General features: G+C 41.1%; 1 protein-coding gene across 4 annotated transcripts in view; it reads right to left on the bottom strand.

Annotated features, from left to right (window-relative positions):
- The window catches only part of LOC146581743 (protocadherin-1-like), a 233,497-nt gene that overhangs the window by 101,888 nt on the left and 103,789 nt on the right, over positions 1–27,820 (bottom strand). For 2 of the 4 annotated variants that reach the window (XM_085286447.1, XM_085286455.1), the window contains exon 4: positions 11,893–12,112. In XM_085286447.1, coding sequence (XP_085142573.1) covers positions 11,893–12,112 — 220 coding nt within the window. Of the gene's footprint in view, positions 1–11,882; positions 12,113–27,820 lie in introns of all 4 variants that reach the window. The other 2 variants (XM_085286464.1, XM_085286461.1) reach the window with 1 other exon arrangement.

A 27,820-nucleotide genomic window follows, 5' to 3' on the forward strand; every position in this document is an offset into this window, starting at 1 on the left:
AGAGCAGTTCACTGTGCTGAATATTCATGATTATAGCAGTACACGTGGCTTCTAAAGCTACTATTTGTTAAAGGTTACATGTCAGCAAATAAACCAATAACTGAGGTAGAGACACTTAAGAAAAATGTGAACAGTTCACCTTCAGAAGACAGAAGCCTATTGTTCATTCAAGGCTCCCTATTCACTGTTATCTGGGAGATAAGCACAGAGTTATTGTGTGCCCATAAATGTATAAACCTGACAGAAAAATGTTAAAGAAAACAAAGTGGTGCTTGTTCTGTTGCAATATCAACACTGATTATGCACAGATATCAAACACACACACAAGACATGCATGTATGTGTTTGTGTACCGTTTTAACTTTGATTAAATAAGTCATCAAGTAACTTCTTCTTCTTCTTTAGAAGTATTTGAAACTTGCTGAAATCCTCTAATCTTCTCTATGTCTTACATGAACTTTCGGTCATACTGGTAATGCCCACAATGTCCCAGAAACCAGTCCCAGTAACATCTAGTTAGGACCTGGTAATATACTCTGAATTACCCTGTAGTTGTTACTGTTAACCCCAGAACCTTTAACTACCTGCAATACAACAAAAGTTGCATTGTATGTAGTTAAGAAAAGTTACTTCCAGTAGATCTGTAAAGTCATCTACTTCCATAGCTGACCCTAAACATTATAACTGTGTTATTAATGTAGTTATGAACTGCATGTGCTAAGACTAAGTGTTGAATATAATGTTTGTTTCTTCCATTTGCATGCTAATAATGTTACCGTGCTGATTTAAAGTCTTCCTAGGGAAGCACGTTGGCGTGACAGCCATGATATTGTTAACAATATTCTCTCCTTCTTCCTAAAAGATACTGTAAATCCACTGGGTCTACTTAAGTCAGTCTTAACAACCATCCTCAGTGACACCTGGAACCTTTTGAAGGATCTCAAGTTCCTTATGAGTAACCTTTAAAAGTCTGCCTCATTTACTGTGCATACCTAAAACTGCCATGGATCTGTACTTCCTAAAAGCTTATGTGCCGTCTGAAACTCCAAGAAGGTTTAAATTACACCTGTGTAACCACACCACAACACAAACTAAGAACTCTTTCATAGAAAACCACCTAAATCACCCTAAAAGTAGCAGCAAATGCTTTACATCTCTGCTAACTGTAATTCACAATAAGTCAGACCTCTCTAGTGCCTTTAACAACTTTAAGAGACAGATTTCAGTTGCGTCTGGCTGACTTTCAGAACCCGCTCTTCCAGCAATCTTTAGTATTCATATATGAAATATCTGGAAGGTCACTGAGACTTCAGCACAAAGCCGATATTCTCTGTGACCTCAGGTATGTAGTTGTTGTTGAGCTTTGCTTCTCCTATGAAAACAGTTGAAATCAGGACTATAGAACCTCTATGCAACTATGTGCACATCTGTAACGTTGACCCTTAAAAGCACTTCAGCAATAACTTTTTTATTATTGATAAATGTACCTGTGACACTTTGGGACTTTTTATTACATTTTGAGTTAACACTGAGACATTTGAGTGATTCACTGAAGCTCCTCTGAAGGATTTTAATACACACATGAGCCCTGCAACCTTTAAGCAACTCCTACTGACAGCGTAAATTATATCAGGAACATTTTTCCCCCACAAACTGCTATTTTAAGTCTCTAAAACATTCTTCATACTTTAGCATTAAGGCCAGATTTAAAATTCTCTCAGTGACCTAAACCTTTACACCCCCCTCCCAAAATAAATCACAAAGACCCCTAAAATCTTTAAAATGACGCCTAAAACTCGTGCTGTGTTTTCAGTGACGACCAAAACCTTTTTAGTTACTTCTCAAACATCTTAAACCACAGCTGGAACCTTTTTAAGTAACCCTAAAACTTCCCAACGACCCCTGAAATCTATACAAAGAGGTCTGGCGGTTCCAAATTTGGCACAAAAGTACTGGTTCAGTCAACATGGTGGGAGCACATACGCACAAAGAGGCAGTATCTATATCTCACTACAACACCGGCAAAATAATCCAATCATGGACACAGTGTGCGTGTGCTGCAGCTCTCAGCATCCTTGCTGTTGTACATCAGTCGAATGCTGGCCCAGCTCCGATTTACAGCTACTGCCAAACACAAACACACACTCAGAAACACACACACACATAAACACACACCTTCTTGTGTAGTGTACAGCGGCCACCCCAGATAAGCTCAAATAAACAACAGACCTGGAAAAATAAATCCGCACCCCCCTCTCCCTCCCTTACTCCCTCCCTGGGGACAAGAGAGGGCATCCAACGAATGCTGCCTGTTACTATAAAGCTTCTTGACATCGCATCACAAACACACACACACGCACACACACACACACAAAACACACTCTGCGATACAAACAAGAAACAGAATGGGAGGTATAGTTCCACAGGGAGGGATCACCTCTTCTATCGCTCCACACACTCCTTTTATCTACCGGCTAATGAGGAGCAGATATATACACACACAAACACGCACACATTTAGAAACCGACAAACACACACACGCACACGGATATGCACTCAAGAAGCTACATGAATACACACACCTCCTCAGGACCATGGTTTCATCAGTGAGTGTCCCACTTCTAAACTATGGACCGCTGCTTACATCATTATGTACTCCTCTGGATCTGCCTGTGTGTGCATGTGCACGTGTGTGTGTGCACGTGTGCTGTGCATATGTGCTCTGTACATGTGCGCGTGGTGTTCATTGCAGAAAGGCTTTGAACGTGCAGTCTCTTTCCTCAGTATGGAGTGCTGTAACACTACATGCTTTAATGAGTGTGCACATGTAGAGAAAGTAAAGTTGTGTGTTTGTGGATACAACAGCATCTCTATGATTAGCCAGTAAGTGGGTTTTTTGCAAAGTAAGCAGTTGCTAAAACAGTAAATGAGCTGCCGTTGCGTACGCCGACACTACAAATACACAATGATCTGTGTAAAAACTTTTTTCCCCCTCCTGAAGGATTGTCGTAGCCTCCCCACTAATCCACCGAGCCATCTTAATGAATTCTTAATGTCTTAAACCCTAAACAAGCCTCCCACCACAGCACCATAAAACCTCAGAACACGAGTTCTGGAACATCCTCCATGATTCAATGACTTACGTCCTAAAACCTCTATTTAACAGTATGGATGCACTCTATATGGACACAGCTTCCATGACTGAAAAGTGCAGCCAGTGCAATTTTGCATCCTGCACTCTGTTTCATGGCCAGCAGGGGGCCAATGCTGTCATTAAAACAATACATCGGCTTGTATATAAAACTATCACAAAAAGGCCGTACTGCTGATAGTTCCTGATTAGTTTATGTCTTCAATAGCCATTTTTAAGTCTAAATGAATGCAGCACGAATGCATGTATGATGGATATTTTCTAGTTTATTATTATGTAAATAATCAGGATAACATTCATCTCTTTAAAAATATCCCTGCACAGCTTGGGAATTAATAATTTCACATTGGTTGAAAAGTTAGATACAACATTTCATTGGACTATATTTAACAATGGTACCCTTTTTTGGTATTTTACAGGGTTTTGTGATATGCAGAAGGGACTTACATCACTTTCTCTCCTGTTATGGGTGAAATGTAAACCTCTCAGAGGATGATGTTAAAGGGTACTGGGATTATAGTGCTTCTGTCAAGGGAAATTCCAGAGTTTCCAACATTATGAGAACAGAGAGTAGAGAGCACTGTTTAACAGGAACAGGACACAGCTCATGGCACCTCAGTGACCCTTAGAAACTCCCGAGTGATCCAAGAAGTCCAATGACTGAACCTTGAAGCCTCTTTAATGGGTCATGGACATCCTAAATGACTCCTAAAACGCCTCTAGTGAGCACTTGAATCTAAAACTTTAACATGGAGTCACCATGATCCCTCCAGCCCCTCAACCTTTGAGCCTTAATCAAAACATCCTGCCACCTCCTCAAGAAACCCACCCAAACCTCCAAGAAACCTGTAGAACGGTCTCTTAAACTTTATGTACTTGTTTTTTTTAATTGTGGCAATTTTCTTTACGGTATAATTTTTTACTTTTACTTTAATCCTACAGTCAGTTTCAAAATAGTGATCCTAGTTCCCCGTTTTTATATTCACAAAGAGCTTAAACTGAAGAGTTTATTTTTGCTGCTGAACACTGAGTACTGATGCAAATCTCTGGACCTTTGGACATAAAGACTTCACAAGTTTGAGAAGAAACTAAAAATAATGTGCATTTCCAGAGACTACTGTTCTGTCCTGGGAGTTTCTGACAGACTTGTGGAGGACTGTTGGCCCCCTCATCATTACCCACTGGAGAGATGATGGAGGAGGAAGAATGAGGAGGAGGAGGAGGTGGTGGGTAGAAAAGAAGGGAATGAAGATCCCTGAGAGCAGAGGCCTCTTGTAGGAGGGCAGGAGGAGGGAGGGGGAGACAAATGGAGGCGATAAGCTTCACTAAGGCGAACACATGAACTCTTCTACTCACCTCCATTTCTTTAAATCAAAATATTTTATCAATTTTACATTAAGTATACTTTTCTTGAATCTTTTTTTTCCCCCTTTCTTCTTTTTGCCAAATCACATTTAGTCACTCTGTGATTGCTTTTAAAGCTGTTTTAGAATGAAAATCCATTAAATCCATTCAGTACACAGAAGAATACGCAAAACTAAAACTGACAGGTAATATCAGCGTTTTTTGTTCACATTAAAGATTTGTTAAGACTTTCAAAGGTGTAAACGCTGTTTGCAAAACATGCTTCATAAATAAATAATAAAGTACAGACTAGTAAGCAGTGCTACACCAATGCTGACAGCAAATACTGTATGTTGTGTAACGCTGTGAGGACTCGGTCTTTGCATTTTCATTTATTCTGCATTCGGTGTTTTGCTAATTAGTTTTCCAATTTCTTCTGTCTGTTTTATCATTTACGGTAAAGCACTTAATGTCAACGCCAAACTAAATCATCACTTGTTTTTCTCACATTTAAAAACGCTTATTTACTTACAGTATCAGCGCTGCAGGAGCACACAGTTTAGGTTTATCAAAGTTGGATTTGGTGTAAGATGCACAAATCGTCCACAGAGGTTTACAAGACTGTGTTGTCCTTTTTACCCTTTTATCAGAGTGACTTTAAAGTGTCATCTGATCTAAGATGCACTCTGCAACCAGTTAACAGTTGCAAACAGCCAAACGTCAAGATCTGACTTTTATTATCTGGTTTTAAGTCATTTCTGTGTGTGTTCACTCACAAAAAATGGAAGAGGACACAGCAACAGTTTGCAAACACTTCTGCAGATTACTCACCAATCTGTTCAGGTTTGCATATATTACTGGAATTGAAATAATAAACGAAGCTTGAGCAGAAGTCTGACTTTGGCATGTTTAACTCGGCTAAACACGCTGGTGCACACCGCGTGTCGGTGCTTTGTGCCCACATCCCATGAAGAGATTCCCATATTTGTATAGAAATGATCTCTCCCCGTGAGCTCAGACTGATCTAACGCATAACACGTGTGTTAACAGAAGTGGAGCGGAGCAGCTGAAGTCACCCTGCATACTGAACATTTTCTGTGTTTTCACTGTTTTATCTGGAAATCAAACTGGTGGCTGATTAAGAGCCAAGATAGAAAACCTCGCTAACATTCGCTCTCTCTCTCGTGTGTGAGTGTGTGTTGTGCAGCGATTACTACAGCTCTCAGACTGATGCAATCAGCAGCTAAAGAGGTTGAGAGAGAGAAAGAGAGAGAGTGTGTGTGTGTGTGTGTGTGTGTGTGTGTGTGTGTGTGTGTGTGTGTGTGTGTGTGTGTGTACCCAAATACAGAATGTTTGCATGTGGTTTCATCTAGAGAGATGAATGCACCACACACACACTTCATAAATCACTTTTTATTCGGCAATATCAGTGTCAGGCAGCAGATTCCTCTCTCTCTCCGTCTCGCTCTCACTTTGTACTTTTCTTCCCAGCTTTTTTTTAATGCCTTTCTTTCCTTTATCTCCACCTTTTTATCTCTTACCTCCGCTCTCTCGCTCGCTCTCCACTTCTCACCACAAACACACACATCCATTCAAATCCCACAAACTGCACCCTCTTCCCTTCCCCTCTGCTGTTCACTCAGTTTGCTTTTTCTCCTCTTTCCATTCGTCCATCACACATAGGAAGTGGGTGCATTAGCAGAGCAAAGACGGCCTGATGGAATTAACGTCCATTATCTGACCATTTACAGGATGGAGAGCGGGATTAAAGAGGAAGAGGAGGACTGAAATGATTGAGATCTCACCACATCGGGCGGTGTTTCTGCTCTCAGCTCTGCAGAACAAACCACAGTCTGTTTGAAAGCATGTTTGTGTTGTCTGTGGGGCCGTTTGGTCACAGCAGGCAAGAGGCAGGGCAAGTGTGATAGGATGAGGTACTTGCTTACTTATTGCTTGTGGTGATAACGAGTCTAAAATTATTTTTATCATTGTCCTGCAACGCTTTTAAAAGACTTCAGGCAGTATTCTGTCAAGTTTGCCTCTTGGTGCTTTTGGGGTTTTTTTTTAACTTTTTTTCAATTGCCATTTACATGCTCATCGAGAAAAATCAATGATGTTTAAAGTAATTCAACTACATTAAAAAAAGAGCTCTGTATGTGTTTTAAATCAGATAAGCAGAGAAACCAAGAGATAGATGTTTTTTCTTTTTCCAATTTGATGACAAATGGAAAAAAATGCAGATAAAAACAGTGAAACGTACTGAGCGTGTATAAAGCAACTGTTGCCTCATGGTGATTTATACTGCAAGGTAAAGACCCTAAAATAATACAGAGGAAACCCAAACAACACCCTATGAGCAAGCATTTGGCAACAGTGGGAAGGAAAACCCCCCTTTTAACAGGAAGAAACCTCCAGCAGAACCAGGCTCAGGGAGGAGCAGCCATCTGTCGTAACCGGTTGGGGAGAGAGAAGGAAGACATTTATGTCAAATACAGCCAGAGATTAATAATAACTAATAATTAAATGTGAATAAACAAATACAGTTAAAAAGGTGAGTGAAGGTACATCATGGTAATCAGAGTAAAGCTACTGCAGATTGAGGGTCACCTGGTCCAGCCCTAACTATATGCTTTATCAAAAAGGAAAGTTTAAAGCCTAATCTTAAAAGCAGAGATTGTGTCTGTTTCCCAAATCCAAACTGGGAGCTGGTTCCACAGAAGAGGCTGAAGGCTCTGCCTCCCAAGTTCAGTGAACTGTTACTGACCCATGTTTACTGTGCTTTATCAAAGACATACTTGAACATGATGTGTCACCGGTGACTTCTGGGATGTTAGAGGTTAACACTCTGGTGCAGAATGACCACAGCTCACAGGGAACAGATGGTCTACTGTGAGCCCAGTCCTGGATGAACAGTGTCATATGTCATGAGTATCCAGTTTATATGCGGATTAAGTCCAGATTATATTACTATATGTGGATAATCCATCTACAAAGACAAGAGGAAAAGAAACCAAGATGCATTAAGGACAGGCTGCAATCCCTCAGAGCCATCGTGGCCATGCGTGATGTAAGAGCCACTCTTTACTATGTGCTGTGGAGCGATGCTTCTATGCAGAATCCATGTTTGAATTCAACTAGTTCCATATAGACAGAGGATATGTTTGATGTTTCTGTAATCTGCTATAAGAGCAATGTATTTGTATAAGCACAAGAGACAGTTAACTAACAAGGGTAAAAGAACTGTAATCAAATGATACAAAACGCTGAAAAGAAAACATGTTTGAGAGCAGACAGTCGTTTCCTCCACCTTTCCATCAATCTGTCTGAAGCACTTGAGATCAGCAATCAGCCACACAGCTGACTGATCGATAGAGTCTGCAGGAAAACAGAAGGACACATCAAAACAGCCTGCTAAGGACACAGAACAAAGTGTACGGCCCGGCACCAATGCTCAGTCAATTCCTAAAAAACATAATCTGGAAAACACGTGCTACGTGCTGCCAGTTGGTCTAATTATTGCCTAATTATCTATTTAATGTTGAACCTTAATTACGTCCAGCTGCATATGATATACAGAGTCTGCGTTTTGAATCTGTGGTGCGCTAATTCCCGCAGACAAAAATCGCTGGAATTTTGAACGGAGATTTGCTGGACAAAGCCGAGCGAGGGGATGATCTACTCACAGATGGAAAGATAAGAAAAAAAGGATTTTGTTCAAATAAATGATCAGTATGGAGCTCGGCTTATCGTAGCAACGGAGGCTGAAGTTTTAGAATCGGGCTGAGAGAAACAGAGCGAGAGTAAAGTGTATCTGTAGTGGTGTGTTAATCCTCTGTAATCTGTTGGCCTCTCTGCTAGAGCAGCGCACACACTCAGACACACTTCCTCAGGAAAATACCTGCAGCTAAAACATGTTTGACCATCAAAGTGGAAGATTGTACAACACCATCATCCCCTCGCACACTGCAACTCACACACAACATCGCCCTGACCTCATTCCTCTGTGTACGAGCAGATACAGAGCCACTTACACACTCTCCTGCTCTCTATCGCTATCTCTCTCTCTCACACACACACACACACACACACACACACACACACACATACACATACACACACACTGGGTGGCAGTAGCCTGTGGGCGTGCAAGCAGCTGTGAATAATTGTGTTTACAGATGGTATATGTACGACCTGTGGGTGGAGAGAGAGAAAGAGCCAGAGTTGGTCTTCTCGCCCTCACAAAAGCAGACGGGGATGGCATTTAAACTGAACCTCACTCCCCCCCCTCCTCTCTCTCTCCCCCCGCTTTTTATTCCTTGCCAGTTTCAAACATTTCACCTGAGTTAGCTTAATTGGCACAAGTGTTAACGAGGCATTGAGAGCCCGAGCAGAACAATGAACGGTGACATAAGTTTAAAAAAAAGATGGTGGTGTGTTTAAATGTGTGACTAATGAATAATTTGGGTCTATAAAATGAAGCACTTTATTTATACCTGAGGGAAACTGGGCTTTAAACACTAAAAACCAACAGTTACTGTGTATCATGATCTCAGTGAAATATAGGACTGAAGCACGGAGCAAAAATCAGATGGGAATTAGATTCTCAGCAGCAAAGATGTGTAATCATTTCTCAGGAAAGCCTCAGAATGCTGTTATTCTATTTAATCTTTTGGCATTTTTTTTACTTCATATGGATAAACAAGTTTTTTTTCCTTGAATCTTTCTATTTTTTAATGCATGGATTGGTTTATGTTATTGAACCTAAATGAGATTTTTCCAATACACAGTAGAAACACAGGGCTGTGGATAGTAAATGTGCATAATTTTATGTAATTGACTTGTTTTATGGCCATACTAAAGTAGCTGCACCCAAAATACAGTATTGTACAGAGCTAATGAGAATGATCACCCCCAGCCTGCAGGTGAAGTCAGAATCAGCTCATCCAAACATGAAGTCACTTTTTCCATCCTCCTTTACTTTTTCTGCTCACCATTTATCGCTTTGGCCTGCATCTGACCGGTAATTTGTCCTTCGGCATGTATCAAACACGGCGAAGTGCGGTGCTCTAATAGGTGCAGGAGGAATGATTAAGAATTGTGTTGATTTTTAATGCCTACTATGGCTAGCTGCCATGTTATAAGCAATGCCACTGCTTGTTGCTGGATTATAACACAGTTAAAGCATAAAAGACTCATTCAGTATGTTCAGAAAGTCGTGCTGAATTTTTTCACAACTGCCATAATGAGCGGCTACAGCTAAAGCTAACATCACTGGTACACGTAAAATATACATCATTTGAATTTATGATGGTTTACAAGTCAAATAATTAAATAAATTAGAACATTTTGAAAAAGAAAAACTCTCAGGTTTCCTTGAACAGAAATATTAGTACCCACATACAAACTTGATTTATATATAAATCTGAGATGAGTCAATGTGCTAACATCATGGTAATACAAGCTAAAAGAGGCTAATATTGTGAACTATTTAGCATTTAGTGCTAACAGGGCACATCAAGTCTGTTTACAGTCATCAGTATCAAGGTAGCGCCTTAACTAACTGCTTCAAGAGTTGATGTTTGGATGGACCACTGTGATCCCACCCATTGGATTATGCATAAAGCCAATGAGCATGAGTTCCATATTGAACATGCATAGCTTGGGTAATCCTCAATTCTGGGACATGGAATTATCAAAATTTTTAAATGGACTAATTGTTTTATTAAATATGATCCGAAATGAGGAAAAGTAAAGACAAGAAAGTATCTAATAAGGTCAGGGCCGAGGACTCATACACCCCTCAAACTGGTCTATGGACTGGAAGTCTTTTTGCAAACACAGATACCATCCCCTGATGGCCACGGCACAGAAATTGCCTTCATTTTTCAGACCTGAAAGTTACAACACATTACACCAACTACTGTCAAGTCATGCACTTACCTGAATTTGCTGTGGAGGACTGTGACTGACGTGAAAGCTGCTGCTATTTCTATAACGCTTGGAAGTTGTAATACTGAATTTAGCAACAGTTTAACACATGCACGGTGCTAAATCTGCAATTTTTAGCTAGCTAACAGTAGAATAACAGCAGGTGTTGATGATACATCCTCCCTCCCTGTCTCCCACACAACTAAGATGTGACCATGCTAGGTAAGTGCTTCACACTCTGGTGGCGCTTTGATGGTTCAGAGTTCTCCGTCACAAAAAGCACTCTGTGTAGTTGCACTCGGTTATGGGAACATACTCGTGCACTAAAAATAATGAGTGTAAGTGTGGAAGTAGATCAGTTGAGACAACATATAAATGCTGCTTCGTTTGTTTCTACCTGTCAGTATTATCAAGTTATTTTTATAGCTCTGTTTAGAGTTTCTATGTCAAAGGTACAAATCTTACAGTCAACACAGTGATGCTGTGGTAATAATGTGGGTCACAATGTGCCAAGTTTACGTTTAGCTGTTAGCATATTACAAGTTAACATAATCCATCCAGCGTTACTTTTCATACCTGATGTTATTTGATTTTGTGATGATGTAATATGCTTACCATTATGTAGAATAGTATGATCCCCTTATTTATCACTTTAAATATTTCATCGTGCTTTACAAGTTACGATAAAAACACTACAGCACATCGTGTTCAGCTGGAGGAACGCTAACATCGTTAGCTTCAGTAAACAGTCTACAGCTAACAGGCTCAGACTGATACACTCACAACCTGTGAGGACTATGAAGATATTCAGAGCTGGTTTTCTGTAAAAGATAAACAAGGGACGACATATATGTATATAGAAAGAAAAATCAACATGCTAACATGATGACAGGTTGACAAAATGCTAACTAGTGAAGTCAGAGCGCAGAATATTGTGTTAGCTATTCCCTGTTAGCCTCCCTCTGCGGATCTATAAATGCAGCTGATAGAGGGTTGGACTCGGTATGATTTACATAATTGGGATGTTAATTCGTTAAGCCGTGGGACTTGATTATGTTGCATATTGATTGTGTTGTGCTGCTGTGAGGTCACACACCTCTTTAACGAAGGTATGCGCAGCGCAGGGAATTGTGGGAATTTGATTAAATATATTCGCCGTTAACATTCCTGCTGACATGCCGCGTTTTGACATACAGGGCAAGCGAGGTGTGTGTAATGAAAACAGTTATAATGTGTGTGAAACCCAGCGGTGCTGATATGCTTTTAGTCGTGCGCCTGTGTGTGTATGTGTATATATATATATATATATATATATATATATATATATATATATATATATATATATATATATATATATATATATATATGTGTGTGTGTGTGCAAATGTGCCTCTGCTTCCCTATGGGTTGATGGATGGATGGAGGAGGTGAAAAGAGGAGTAGAGGGAGGGGAAACTCCACCTGGTCTTACCGTTCTCCGGGTGCTCCATCTCGCCAATGCTGCCATCAGGTGTGGTCCGCTCGTAGTGGTCCTCCGGCAGAGCCAGAGGCCCGATCCGCGGCCCCGATGATGACTTGGAGCTGGGGGTCTCCGACTCCTCCAAGCCGCTGTCGTAATAGCTGTGCTGGGATGCGTCCTGCAGATCCTGCGCCTGATTGGCCGTAGAGAAGGTCACTCGACGGTGGGGCAGCTGTGATTGGATGACATAGGGAAAGCGACAGGGTTAGTTTCGTTTCTGAAACATTTAAGGTGAATCACTTCAAGTTAGTGTTGTTTATCCGTTTGATCTGATGCATCTTAAATTAGATTAGATTAGATTAGATAGAACTTTATTAATCCCTCGGGTGGGTTCCTCTGGGAAATTCGATTTCCTTTTTTTTTTTTTTTTTTTTTTTTTTTTATTTATTTTTTTTTTATTAATATTTTTGGATGGACAGACACATTAATAAATAAATATACAACTGCAATAATCATACTGTCAGTTCTCTGTCCGTTTCTAAACAAACAAACAAACTAAGACAAGCAAACAAACAACACACTAACAAACAAAAAAAAAAAAAAAAAAAAAAAAAAAAAAAAAAAAATTACATAAATAAATAAATAAATAAAATAGATAAAACCCAGGAGAAACAAAATAATACACCGCCTCCTGGAAAACATCAGCAAAAACAAAAACGAATAAGGGTAAAACCCCCTGGTGCAAAAAAAAAAAAAAAAAAGACAACAACCAAAATACCAATGACACATGAAATATCCCTCTAAGAGACCATTTATGATAATGTCTAAAAGACATTGTCAATGTACCGCAAAAAGGGGCCCCAGACCTGCTCAAAAATATCTTCTCTTCCCTTCATTCTATACATAACCCGTTCATATGATGCCATCCTAGACATTTGTTCGGTCCATTCCTTGAAAGAACAGGGGCTGGATGACTTCCAATGCCTAAGAATTACCCTGCAACCAGTTATAAAAGCCAGACGCATCCACAATCTCTGTTTTTTTGAGAGAATGTTATCGTCAGGTAGTAGGCCCAGGACGCATATAGCTGGAGATTTAGAAAGGTTAAGTTTAAAAATATCATTCACCAAGTTGATGATCCCATCCCACAAATAATCATTTTTCCGACATGTATACAACATATGAACTAGAGTCCCGACTTCCTGCTGACATTTCCAACAAATGTCCTTATCTGCGAGCTTCAACCTGACTAATTTACTGGGTGTCCAATAGTTTCTGTGAAGCAACTTGTACTGGATAAGTTGAGACTGTGTTTCAGGTGAGCAAACATACCATGATGAGATCAGCATCTTCCAACTGTCCTCTGAGATCTGGATACCCAGATCTTTCTCCCAACACCGCCTCAGTCCCCCCAAACTGGGAGCGTGTGCCTCTCTGAAGCTCCCATAAAATTTAGATGCCCTGATTCTGTTATTGTCAGGGGTTGCAAACATCTTCTGAACACTAGATGGAGGGTCTAGATTATTTTTCAAAATGGCTTTAATACAATGTCTTATTTGAAAAAAACCTCCAAATTTCCCTTGGATCCAAATTGAATTCTCGTCTGATTTCTGCAAACGATTTCATGCCAGTCTGCCCAAATAGGTCCCCCATCTGATTAATACCTGTCCTAGCCCAGGCCTCCCACCAGACCGGTTTCTTACCTATTAATACTTTCTTATTATACCAAATAGAGGCTCTAGCGGTGAGATAAGGGCTGCTGTTGGTATATTGGTGAGCTCTAAGCCAGGTCTCTTGCATGAAAGACAGTACTGGATCTTTAAACGGTACTGGCCTTCCCTTCTGAGTAAGGAAGGCCTCTAAAGACGAAGGGGCCACAAGACTTTCCTCAATCCCAACCCATGATGGCTTATCAGTAGAGGAATTATGTATCTTAACTAACTGAGAGAGGGAGAAAGCATAATGATACCAGACCATCTTAGACAATGCCAACCCACCACTCTCTTTAGCAGCATATAATTTAGACCGATTGAACAATGGCTTTTTACCTGCCCACACAAAACCCTCTACACATGTATTATAAAGCTTTAGCAAATTATGTGGGACTGCTATCGGTAACATGTGAAGAAAGTACTGAAGTTTAGGGGCAATAATCATCTTCACCAAATTAATTCTGCCCAAAAGGGACAGATTTATTTTAACCCAATTCTGCAACAGCGAACGGATGTTTTGAATCACTGGGGAAATATTTACTTTCATTATGTTGTCTAAACCAGGGGTCAATTTAATCCCCAAATAAGTCAGACCCTCGGGCATCCACTTGAAATGCCATGAACTCCGCATAACAGGCGGACACAATTTAGAAATAGGCATAGCTTCAGACTTAGACCAATTTATAGTGTATCCAGAGATTACAGAGAAAGAATCAATAATTGAGGAAATTGCAGGAACGGCCTGTTCTGGGTTAGTTGAAATCAGTAAAATATCATCTGCATACAAAAAAGTTTTATGTTCTTCTTGACCCAAATCCACCCCTCTAATTTTCTTACATTCACGTAAAGCTATGGCTAAAGGCTCCAAAAACAGAGCAAAAATGAGAGGTGATAAGGGTGAACCTTGTCTAGTACCCCGACTTAACGAAAATGAGGGTGACATTATCCCATTGGTAATAACTGTAGCCATTGGATCTGTGTATACCACCTGAATCCACTGCCTAAAAAAGGGACCGAAACCAAATCTCTTCAAGATATGAAACAGAAAAGGATACTCAACTTTATCAAAAGCTTTCTCTGCGTCCAAAGAGAAGGCAACGACAGGGTCTAGCTTAGTCCTGCTCTTCCAGAGTATATGCAATAACCTACGTAGATTATCCGCAGAGCTTCTATTTTTCACAAAACCGACCTGATCCCTATGCACCAAATACGGAAGAACTTTTTCAAGCCTAAAAGCTAATATCTTAGAAATAATTTTTTCATCCACATTAATTAATGAAATTGGGCGATAATTCCCACAATGCTGTGGGTCTTTCCCTTTTTTATGTAATAACGTGATCACTGCCGATCGCATACTAAACGGTAGTCTCCCTCTTTGAAACGCATCTTGATATACCGACAGTAGTCTTGGAGCTAGTTCGTCCACAAACACCTTATAAAAATCTGATGGAAATCCATCATTACCTGGAGATTTACCCACTCTAAGGCTGCCGATTGCCTGCTTAACTTCAATTAATGTAATCTTACCTTCTAATATACTTCTTTGATCTTCCGACAGGCTGGGAATTTTAATAGAAGAGAAGAAATCTGACAGCCTCTGTTCCTCCACCAGTCCATTAGAAGTGTACAGCTCCTGATAATATTTAGTAAAAATATCATTTATTTCTTTTTTACTAGTAGTCAACTTATTATTATTACTAGGATCAAAAATAGATGGTATAAGGTTACTAGATTTTATCTGCTTAACCCTGTGTGCCAACATTTTACCTGTTCTCTCCCCTTGTTCAAAGTACTTCTGATTTAGACAAAACATTGCATATTCCACTTTTTTCTCCAATATGCTATTCATCTCAAATTTAAATTTAATTAATTTGTTCCATAAGTCCCTCTCTGGGAGCAACATATGTTGTTTTTCAAGCTCCTTGATATCCTGTTCCAACTTCATCAGCTTATCCCTCTCAGCTTTTTTAATCAAGGAGCAATATTGAATAAGGCGCCCCCTCAAATAGGCCTTAAAAGCATCCCAGATCATTCCAACGTCGTCAATAGAGCCCTCATTGTACAACCAAAACTCCTTTATCATTTCCCTTATACATTCGCAATGACCCTTATTCTTCAGTATTGAGTTATTCAAGCGCCACCTAGGTGACGGTTTAATATTATCAGTGTCAGTAAGAACAAGGTCAATGGGAGCATGATCCGATATAGCAATGTTACCAATAGAGGACCCAATAGTTTGACTTGCCAAAGAACGGGACACCAAAAAGTAATCTATCCTGGAGTAGGTTGAGTGAGGATGCGAAAAAAAGGTATAATCTCTTTCTTGAGGATGAAGAAGTCTCCATATATCTACTAGACTCAATTCCTCTGACATCACGTCCACCGCAGTGTTTGTTGGGTCCTTGCTTAGTCCAGTACAAGAAGATTTATCCAATAAGACATCCCTGACCCGGTTAAAATCTCCCCCAATTACAATGTGTGTGTTACCTATAGTCCGCACCATGTTACAGACTTCATGAAAAAAATTGTGGCTGAGGAGAATTAGGAGCATATATATTGACCAATGTCATTTTCCGCCCCTGTAAACATGCATCCAAAACCACCCATCTACCCTCCTGATCTGTATAATGCTTAAAGACCTGAAAATCCAAGTTTCTTCTAATCAATATGACCACCCCTCTTTTTCTAGCCGAAAATGCACTAAAATAAACTTGCGCCACCCAGTCTCTTTTAAGCTTTAATGATTCGGCCTCATCAAGATGGGTCTCCTGAATCAGGGCTATATCAGTCTTTTTCTGTTTCAGATATGTGAGGATTTTCTTCCTTTTAATAACATTATGACAACCCGCTATATTCCACGACACAATTTTACATAACTCCATAACACCATGTGAGCCGAATTATTATACAAATTTATCCAGAGGAATATCCCATTTACCCATATAACAACTCTTAGAACCAGTAACATGAGACAACCCAATGATCCAAAAATTAGGTCTATACAGGACAATTGGTACCATACCATCAAAACCAACAACAAAACCAAACACGAGAAAAAAAAAAAAAAAAAAAAAAAAAAAAAAAAAAAACAAACAAAAAAACAAAAGAACATGAAAACATAAAAAATCGCAGGTCCGTGGCACTCAAAAAAAATTCCCAGATGGTGTCCCTCCTTACGTCTCCCCCCCCCTCAGAAGTAAACCAACCCATAGCTTATCAAATCCTCTTAATCTACATCACCCGGAATGTTAACCAAATCCAAGCCGCTTAGAAATTGCTTAGCCTCAGCTGGGTTGGAAAACTGATGATACTGGTTATCCACTGAAAAAGTCATAACAGCCGGAAAACGAAGAGAATAGCCAATCTTGTACTGTTGCAACAAGCGGCGCACCTCATCAAACTTCCTGCGTTTTTCTTGTACCTCCTGAGCGTAATCCTGGAAAAAAAGAACTCTCATGCCTTTCCAAACGATCTGCCCCTTTTTTCTGGCAGCCGCCAGCACGGACATCTTGGCTTTATCCCGTAGGAAGCGAACAATAATGTGTCTCGGTCTGGAGTCCGCAGTGGGCTTCGGAAAAGCTGGCCCCACTCGATGGATTCTATCTATTTCGTAGTAATCTCCCATCTCAATGTCCAGAGCCTCAGACAGCAGATTCTTCACGTAATCCTCAATATTACTGCCTTCGGATCCTTCTCTAATACCCGATATTCTAATATTCTGGCGCCGTGAGGAACCCTCAAGCGCCGTTACTTTTTCCTGCAGCCGCTGGTTCTGTATCTTCAAGATCTTACATATTGAGCTGGCTTTAGCCTCTTCGTCCTCCAATCGAGAAATTCTTGTCTCTGTTTCATCCACTCTCACACCCAAACTGTTCACAGCTTCCTTGAGAGACTCGATACCACCTTTCACCGCCGTCATGTCTTGTGCTACCTGCTCAAGCAGAGATCTTATAGAAGTCAGCTCGGCCGCCACACCATCTTGGGAAGGACACCTGGCATCGACTCCATCAGGTGTCTCCGCCATAGTAGTTAGTGAAGTAGCCTGAGTGTTGTGTGTTTTTCCTCGCGGCATAATCGAATCGTTGCGTAAAACGTAATGATTCTTCTGACTCCTTCCACTGAATTTACCAGGGCAGATCCCAAATAAGACAAATAACCGGCTCTGACCTATTTTTAACGAGGTTTCGGGGGAAGAGGAGTGCGCGTCTCCAACTTAAGCTGCCATCTTGGGCGGGCGTACCACGTGACGGGAAAGATAACGATATCTATCACGATATAAGCCAAATAACTATATTTGTAAGATTTAAATGTGCCGTTGCTCACAAGTAAAATGTGAAATAATCAGCAGCTTGTTTTTATTTAAATATTTATTTCCCATAATAAGTTCAACAGGGTAGATGTAGTTAAGGAACATGAGACTTTTTCAGATAAATAAAGGCAAATATTGCAAACTACACAAAAGGCAGCCGCTAAAGCGTTTAAGTTTCAAAATAGAACAAACGAAACAGACTAAATTGTCAATTCCACTTAGAAACAAAATATTAATTCTAAAAATAAATCTTAGTTTGTTTTACAGAAGAACAGACAAAACTGACTAACTTTTGTCAATATCAAATAAACTGAGAACTACAAGGAAATTCTCAATCTCTCCTTGTTGTATAGCTGAGCTTTTCAAACAGCTTTAACAGTTACTTTAGTCTGACAAAAGCCGAATGACGAATTAGCGCTTCCAGTCAGAGACTGAGGCTACGTCCACACGTACACGGGTATTTTTGAAAACGGAGATTTTCCGTTTTCGTTTTAAAAAATAATCCCGTCCACACATAAAGGCAGAAATGAAGGAAAACGCTGCTATGAACATGCCAAAGCAGCAGGTGGCGCTAGATTCCTAACCGTGCAGAAATGTGCACAATTTACAGTGCACGCTACTCTGTTTTTTGTCAGACTTGAAATAGCCGAAATACCTTCACACTACGGAACTTCTATGGCTCTTCCGTTCGACAATCTCTCCGGCATTGGAACCATCATCTGTTTTCTCTTCGGTCACGCTCGGTTGATTTTTCTAGTCGGCACACTCATTTCCTCCATTACCCGCTGGCTGCTTCCCAAACAAACACACGTGCAGCTTGGCACTTGTGCTGTACGTAACAAGTCACGCGACGTGACGCTGCGGCTGTGATTGGTTCGGCTCTGCGCTACTTAGTTTGGATTGGCTGACCTTTTTTTTATTTTATTATTATTTTTATTTTATTTTTTAAGAGGACAAGAGCGGCGAGGTCTATCGCGATAGCTTAATTTCTCTATCGAGTAAAAGTTATATCGCGATACATATCGTTATCGTTCTATCGCCCAGCTCTAGCTGCTCCAGAAGAAAAAATGTGCTGGTCTGCACCGCGGCAAAGTTCTCAGTTTATTTTTTCTGACAACAATTCAAAAGAAAGTAATTCGCTTTGATTATTGAAATAACAAACTAGCAAGTAATTTCTAGAATGTGCAATAAAATCACCGAATGTATTTCCACCACACAACACTCGGCCTAGACTGTGGATGTTGCTAAAAGGCTACGTTCACATAATTTCTCCACAAAAGCCAAAGTCAGAAGCAATTTCAGACAAGTGCTTTTCCAGTGAATAACTTTGAGATTCTCACAGACCGACTGCTATTAACCCAAACATCTCTGCTTTCACGCTTGGTGAAAATGTGTCCAGTTCTTTTTTGGCCATTGCAGTTAAGGTGGCAGTGCAGTGAATGCAACAAATAAACCGGCTCCTGGAGTCATCTACAGAAAAAGCAGATGGAATAGAGAGATGTACAGGAGCAGGGCACAAACCCGAGTCAACCTCTGAAGAAATATAAAATACTGAAAGAATCAGGATGCTACAAAGAGCTTATTAAAATATAGGCTGCAAGTATACAAGACTGATTATTTAAAATATGTGGGTTACGTTTCATTCCGCACATTATTAAACCTAAATAAAATAAATGGTTTCGTTTGCTTTGTTATGCATTTTCTACTCGCGCGTCCTCAAGTTTCCTTCCACTGACTGGCGTCTGTAATGAGACATCAGTATTAATAAAAGCAGCGGGCTGAACACACACTTAACTGCTCCATTTACTGTGTGTTTTCTGGGGGTGGAAGGTAACTGTCTGACTTGTGCGTTTGATGGTTTTGTAATTAAAATACAATTAGCCTCCCTATAGCGCTGTGGGGACGCTTGCCACCGCTCACACACAAACACACATTGTGCAAATACACCGAGTGCTGCCAAACAAACTGTCCTAATTCAAAAAGGCACACAATGCACGGTCAAACATTTCAATCACACGCATCTGACCAGCCAGGCTGATAAAAAGCAACATCCCTGGCTTGGCACATACTCTGTCACCATGGCAACTGGCCCCTATCAGGACCCTGAACCAGTAAAACCAGCAGATCCGTGCTCATCACGCAGAAACAGTTTTTTTTAAATCTTTATCTCTACTTTTTTAAGCAGCTTTTTTCCCCCTTGCAGATGCTGACAGGTTCACTGCCTTACTTTAGACTGACAAACTGTCCTCCCTTCCAGTTTCAAACCAGTAACCAAGCGGCGATCAGACTGCATCTTAATCCTGCCAATTGCACTTTTAATTTCCGTCTTAGTTGAGAGACTTTAGCTCACCAGCCACTTTCTCTGCTGTTTGAATTCTAAATAGTATGAGTGGCTCCACTACAAGGATTTGAAAATGTGTGTAATTGTTCAGCAGGCAGGTAAAAGCGGCTGAATTAATGTCAGAATGATGGAAAATGTTCAAAACTCAACCCGCGGTGGAGCTGTCCTTTAAACTGTGTGGCCACAGTGTGCTGTCAAGGCATCAAAAGCCCCAGATCCCCGGTGCTTCAGGCGACGGGCTCCTCTCCAGGTAAACACATTCAAATACTCAGTAATAACCGGACTCGCTGCAGATCTGTACAGTCACACTGGCTGTCTTTTTTCCCCAATATAATCCCTGAAATGGTGGAGCTCAGTGAGTCTGCTATTTGTAAAGCCAGATTCTACCTAAAAATGTCACCATATCCATTTTTGGTTTCTCTGCATCTTCTCAGTCTTATTCACACTGCCACAAGGAAGACTTCCTATGAAATTATTTGATTTTTGGGTTTTTGTGATGGTGGCATGAACCTAGACAATAAAAATAATCTTCTAACCTTATGTTGATGTCACTCTGACTTGAGTAATATAGACTTAAATAGGTCTTGTGAGGTTCTTTTACTCCTATCTGAATTACCAACCGTACCGACATCACTGACAAGACAAAACTTTTCTCTAACCCAGCAGTGCCCAACCCTCGGGCCACGGACCGGTACTGGTCCGCGAGTCGTTTTGTACCGGGCCACGAGAGTTGAGGCTCGGATGTGAAATTGATTGTTTCAGAGTTTTTATTATGTCTTTATATTTTGCTTCCAAAGAGCCAAACTTTCATGGAAGTCTTCTAAAGTGGTCTTGAGCGGTAGTTCTCCAGGTTTTCTGTCAACCATTTTCAGTCCAATCCATTTTCAGAGGGATTACTTTCTTGTTTTTTTAACGTAACACTCACTGAACACTGAGCTGCGAATCACTCCAGTATAAAAAAAGACAGCTAAGGGATGAACCAGTGCTGTGTCTAAGCAAAAACCTTTTGATGTAGAGGCCAAATCCAGGGTATTTACATGACTCAAAAGAACAGGAACAATTTCTGCACAAACAGCAACATTTTAGATCAGTGTGAAGAATATTTCAGATGAGCAAGTTACAGATAAATACACATCACCAATGTTTCATTCCTGTCTTTTAGTCGGGACTTACTTTACATGGAAATGAGTTTTGTGAAAAACACCTGTTACATCCTGGGACTTGCTGCCTGAAGTGTTGCAGAGACATCACAGTTTTGGAAAATGTTTTTGTGGACTCTGATATAAAGAATACGCGATCTGTCAGGCTGATAGAACTTATTATTTAATTTTTATTTCATAAGTGGTCTTCAGTCATTTTCTTCCCTGTCTCAGCTCCTACCTGAGACCCTGCGGCGTCAAACGGGCATGTCTGAAAAAGCTGCAGAACAAAGTCGGGCGTTTTATTACAACTGTTTTCGTCTGTTTGCTGTGTGAATCACATCTACGTGTAAACAGAGGAGAAATGAAGTGGATCAGATCCCTTTCTGCCCGTCACCTCCAGCACACTCGCTTTGTTCCCTTTTTTTGTCCTTTTTGTTTTTTCGCTTGTGTGCTTGTTTGTTTGCCGGAAATAGAAATGCCATCTCAGCAGGTCGCACCATGAGAAAGTGGAGCAGATCAGAGGGGAGGAATCTAAAGACCAACCAACATCCACATCAGCCTCTGCCACAACACCTGCCGCCATCTTGGACCTCCATCCCTTTTGTTTCTCCTGCTGCCCTATTTTCAGTCTACTCTTAACCCTGAGAGGCAGCGGGCCTCCACTGTAGACTGTTGGTGTTCAAAACACAGAATTACTGATTTCCAAGACTTATGAGTTTTTAGGGGAGATTAAGCTTTTTTTGCTGTTGTACAGCCGAACGAGCCACGCATAAAATAATATTCAAGGCAAGAAAGAAGTCTCAGAGGGAGCATCAGCATGGTGGACAACAAGCTCATGAATAATTTGAGCCAAACACACTGAATGAACATTTGCTACAAACAGACTGGACCCACAAAGACCTCAGACTGGCAGTCGAGAGTTAAAATCAATCATCACACTGATCTAGTCGAGAAATCCTCCAAGCTAAGCAAAATAATGCCTCCCAAATCTTCCTCATTAAAGTTACTGAGAGATGCTGGTCAAAACAGCCCGATGAATTATTTCAGATATATTTATTTACACACCAACAGCATAAAAATAGAAGCACTGATATCAGCAATGCTGATATCAATGGACATAAATGCGGGAATAGGGTCAGAGTCTGTCACATTTCTGTAAAACTTCCAACAGAAAGCCTGAAGTCTAATCTCAGACATCTTTAAGAAATTTTTAAGGCGTTTATTCTGTGATTTTGATGATGACACAAGCCACAGAAGTGATGAAAATTTTGACATGTTAGAGGTTTGCATGAACTGTGTATCAATGTGATTTAGCACCCTAACACGTTAACATAAGAATGACTGATTGAGTCCTGTGAGTAACTTTAAACATCTTCAGACAACTAAAAGATGCAGTCTGCATGAATGATGGTCACTATAACTCCCTTGTATATGCACTTTATCTCTGATGTATTATTATTACTTATATATTGTTGTTGGCACACAGGCCTCCACTAAATGCTGGCATTATTCTGTTTTTTAAATCCTGAAACATATATAAAGGACACGAGTGTGTTCCATGAATGCACTGCAGCAGCAATGAAGGTCAGGAATTAAGAATTCAAGGAAAGATAGCTCATCACAGCCTCTTTCCTCCACAGCAAACTGTTAATGCTGCACTTTGATGGAAGTTTCTAATAATTTGTCCACTGAAGACTATTTATTCAATCATCTGCAGGCAAAATGCACGCATGCACTTTTATTTAAAACAAGAGGGCATGATGAACCATTTTTCCTTGAATCCATAATAACTGACCTTCATTACCATTGCAGAGTGCAGCACCACTGAGGCTGTATGCAAGACTTCACTGTCAGGGAAAAAGTAAGAAAAGAAACAAAGAGATGATTGCTTTGATACTTATTCATGGAGATAAAGAGCAAGCAGCATATATTTTTACGTTTCCCATAAAATAATTGTGCAGGGTTTGGGTTGAGGCGTATAAAGAGCAGAAACAGAAATGGAGGAGGCGAAAGAGAAGAGGATGGAGGACAACGAGGAGCGAGGAAAAGGAGCAAGAGGAGGCCAGCTGTGGGTTCAGGCTGATAAGCCTGGGTCTCCTCCTCTTCCTCTCCCTGCTGCTTGTCCTCCTGCAGGAGGTGATAGAGGAAGAGGAGGAGGCACATTCACTGGGCCACATTGTTCAGAGATGATTAAAAACCAATGAGAGGAGGAATGCACGACGCCTCGCTGGCTGTTTGTCAGCCGAGACACGGAGAGGGAGATAACTGAGAGAGAGAGACAGCGTTTCTGTGTGTGTGTGTGTGCGTGTGTGTGTGTGTAAGTGCGTGTGTGCGTGCGTGTGTGTATGTGAGAGATCCTCATTACCTCCCTCTGTGGGAGATAAGAGTGTGTGAGGTTGCATTGTGCATGCTTATAAAAGTCTGTCCTTATCAAGTATGCATGCACACACACTGTCAAACCAACACACTGACAACACACACTTATTAACGCATACTCGCGGACACACACCCACACACTCGGCCCACAAGAAGAGCGGCTGCCAGCGATAATTCGACACAACTGTGTTGAATCTGAGTGGAGAATGAATGAAGAGTGGAAAAAGAGATGGAGAGAGGGGAGAGAGAGATATGGCTCCGAGCATCAGGGCAGAGAAATGCAGAGAGGCAAAGGTGCATGAATAAAAACATGTAATATGCTGGTGACAAATTAAAGGAAAACCCCGCACCTTTGACTCCCTCTGGCTCTGTTAGGCTTTGGGGATATTTTCCTGGCGTGGTTTGTTTACTCCTCCCCGACAAATCAATGTGATGTTGCTCTGAGTGATCACCTGTGATGCTCCATGATGTGGGAGTCGTGTCTTTTAGGATGATAATGAACAAAGCGATGTAAGTGTGAATGCAAACTAACACGTTTGTTGTGGTCATTTTCCTAAAGAACATTGGCGTCACATTTAGGTCCGTAGGTTTTAGGACGGTGACACATTTCTAGACTTTAAGATTTTCGTCCAAACTACAAGCCTCTGAAATCAGGGAGTGTTTAGAAAAACCGAGACATGTTAACGTGTCGCCGTCCAGAAACGTTTGGACCCAACTGTAACACGGGTACAATGAATGGGTAGAAAAATCTTGATAAACTGGTTCATCTCCTGCATAAAAAGCAGTCTAATAAATTATTGAAAACTGTCTGAATCCATTTCAGGGACTGGCCTAACCCAATAAGACGATATTATATATAGGGCACTACAGGCCTCTATTGACCATCACATTATATGCCTTTTTCATCTGTCCCTAAGCACCCACAAAAATTATATATTTTTGTGGGTGCATATTAAACGTTTGTGGGGTCTGACTGTGGGTCAGACAATAAAGGACATTTGAATATGTTCATTTGGGCTTCAGGGAATAATAATGAGGAACCTGCTGGGCAGCGGTGCCAGGACTGTGTGGAGATATTCTCACAGTTCTCCTTCGCTTGATTGGTTTCTCTGAATCAGTAGTTGTAAATGTGAGCATGGATGCAGAGACTGGGAGGTCTACCGATTGAAAAGTCGGTCGATCGATTCCCTGACTACTCCGGTCTACATGTTGCAGCATCCTTGGGCCACATGCTGAACCCCGAGTTGTTCCTGTAGCATCCATGGAAGTGTGCGTGTGTGTGTGTGTGCTCGCTCAGGTATAAAAAGATGTAAAAAGCACAAGACTAGCGGTCCAGTTATTATATAGCCCTGTGACTGACAGCTCATAATAATCCTCATTATCAAAGCTGACTTTGGGCTGGGCAAGTATGGCCAACGCCACGCAATAATAAACTGCAGTGCAAAAGCAGGCTTCTATTACGCACTTTTTTACAAAACAGAATAAAATGAATTCATGTTGGTAACCTTTACAATAAATGTTAAATGAGGCTTTCCATAGCGAGCTGCCGTGCAAAGCGCTCCTCCAAGCATCTTGAGCTGCTCAGGGTTCAAGGCTTTGTGAAAGGAAAGCTCCCAAAAATGAGGTCAGCAGGAAAGTTACTGCAGGACTGAGTCATGAGGCCACACGCTAATTTCCAATCTTTTTTTGTCCTCAAAAGTACTTTTGTGGGGGTTTTTTCAGTTAATCAAATTCTGTAGACCTAAATAATACAAAAGGCTTTCAGGGCTCCCCGAGTGTTGTGGTGATTTCACCCAGTCGATAATGAAGCAATTTTATACATTTTAGCTGAACCACTATCAAAACAGGAGTTGGCTACAGTTCATCAGTGTCTTCTTCTCTGATGCCGATCCGTCAGTAGATGCGTGAGGCGGAGCTCACGGGCGCGTCACTGCAACTCCCCCTGACTTCTGCTCCGCGGCTGCTGGGCGAGCCCTCATCTGGGACTCTCCTCAGCTCTTACTGGGACAGTGGCGCGGCTGCCCCTCTGTTGGTCTTCCATGGTCTCTTGTGTTCTGGGGGCCTCTGGATGTCTGGAGTTTTGATCTCCTCCATACCCACTTCACACCCTGGAGGACGGGGCTGTGGCCCCCCCACACTCCCTAGCAGATCATTACATGGAGAAACCTTTGGAATGCAAGCATGCTGATCCACACAGGTATGCACACATGGGTATTCACAGACGCGGACTAAAGCTTTCTTGGCTGCTGCCTCAAAGCACACTGTGCGCTGTCTATCTTGCGTGCTGCACAATATCGTTTATTATTTAGTAAATATTGATATCTATGACTAGCTAGTTTATTGTGATGGTGCTTTGTTTTCTCTATTATTATGTTGCTCTTTGTTGTTTGCTGTCTCCTCTGTTTGTTTTTTTTGTTTGTTTGTTTTTTTCTCCATACAGGTGACCCAGGAGTTCTTTTTTTTTTTCTCTCTCTTCCCCCCCCTTCTCACCGTCTCTTCTCCCCTTTGGTTTTCTTTCTTTCTCTCCCCCTCTTTCTCTCATTCATTCCCCCTGTCCTATTTATTAAAAAAAAAAAAAAAAAAAAAAAAAAAAAGACAAAGGATGAACTGAAGCTCTGCCATCACGTAATGTCGCATACTGCTGTTTCTGATGTCATTTAAAAAAAAAAAAAAAAAAAAAAAAAGTAGATGCGTGAGGGCAGTTTGGCCCCAATGACCTCACAGGGCTGTTCTGATGTGGTTTTGGGGTTCAGGCAGGGGTTGGGCTTATGCATTTAGTTGTGAGGGTTCAGGTGAGCTGAATGAAATGCATCGTGTCAGTTAGTTTTTATAGAGCTGGGAAAGCACTAACATGTGCAACAGAACACGCTGCCCTGCAGCCAAAACAGCACTCTCTCTCTCGTCTCTCTCTCTCCCTGTTGTTCCCAAGCAACTCTTCACTTTTTCTCTTCATCATCTTTCCACCCTCCCTCTCTCTCTTTCAAAGTGAAGGTTGTGAGCACAACGCTGCAGGCGGTGATTGACTCTCTGTGAGAAAACAGCGTGCTGTACAGAGCTGAGCAGGTGTGTGTGCATTTCCACTTAGGCTATATATATGGAACCATACACATGTACTGTTTATATAATATGAACACATAGAGGGACACGGAGCATCTGCCTCCAGCTCAAACTTTAAGTGTACAAGTTGGAGTTTTTCTACCCTGCTGTCCCACCACCAGCTTAAAATGCACTATGTGGCCAAATGTATGTGGACTCTAATTTTGTTTCCACCGTGAGGGAGACAGCAGTCTGTTGTCCCGTTGCACCAGGGTAGGTTTCTGTGCTTTCAAGCATTGGATCTGCACGTTTCACATCTTTGGGGTTGGAATTGGAATCATAACTATTAGCCACACCCCATGATCCATGCATCAGTGATCAAGCACACATCTCCGACTGCCATTCTCCTAGTTTAAGAGGATTTTTTAAAAGGAGAATAAACACTTCCTGTTGCACTGTATCGGGCTGATAAAATGAGTCAAAGTGCAGACTGATGGAATCTGATTGCCGATAATGGACATTGATCAGAGAGCAGCAGAAGCAGTGAAGCAGCACACAAACAGCACCTCTGTGTTTCTATGTAAAGCTTCTACATGAAAGCAAATGAAGACGCTCCAGCAGGGAAATTAGTTTCCATCAGAGCGCAGACACACAAAACATATGCAAAACACACTCGTTATGTATGGCATTATTTTTGTGCCACTATTCTGAGCACACGTAAAAAAAATTGAGCGCACGTAAAAAACATTTGCAGGTGCAAGTGTTGCATTTTGAGGAGGAATTTATTTTGAGCAAACAAAAGCTAAATTTGAGTGAACAAACTTCATGCTGCGTGCAAAAATATGTATGTGTGTAATATGTGTTTGCTATTATCCATACACACACACACACACACACACACACACACACACACACACACACACACACACAATAGCAGCCCCTCTCGCTCAGTTTTTGCATTTGCGTTTGCTCGCAATGTGTTGCTTGCGCTCTCAACATTTCTGCCCGTGCGTGCTCAACTCTT

The sequence above is a fragment of the Mchenga conophoros genome, linkage group LG2, assembly GCF_057382185.1.
Source record: "Mchenga conophoros isolate Kocher_MC1m ecotype Shallow Benthic linkage group LG2, M_conophoros_male_GT1.1, whole genome shotgun sequence".
Taxonomy (NCBI): domain Eukaryota; kingdom Metazoa; phylum Chordata; class Actinopteri; order Cichliformes; family Cichlidae; genus Mchenga; species Mchenga conophoros.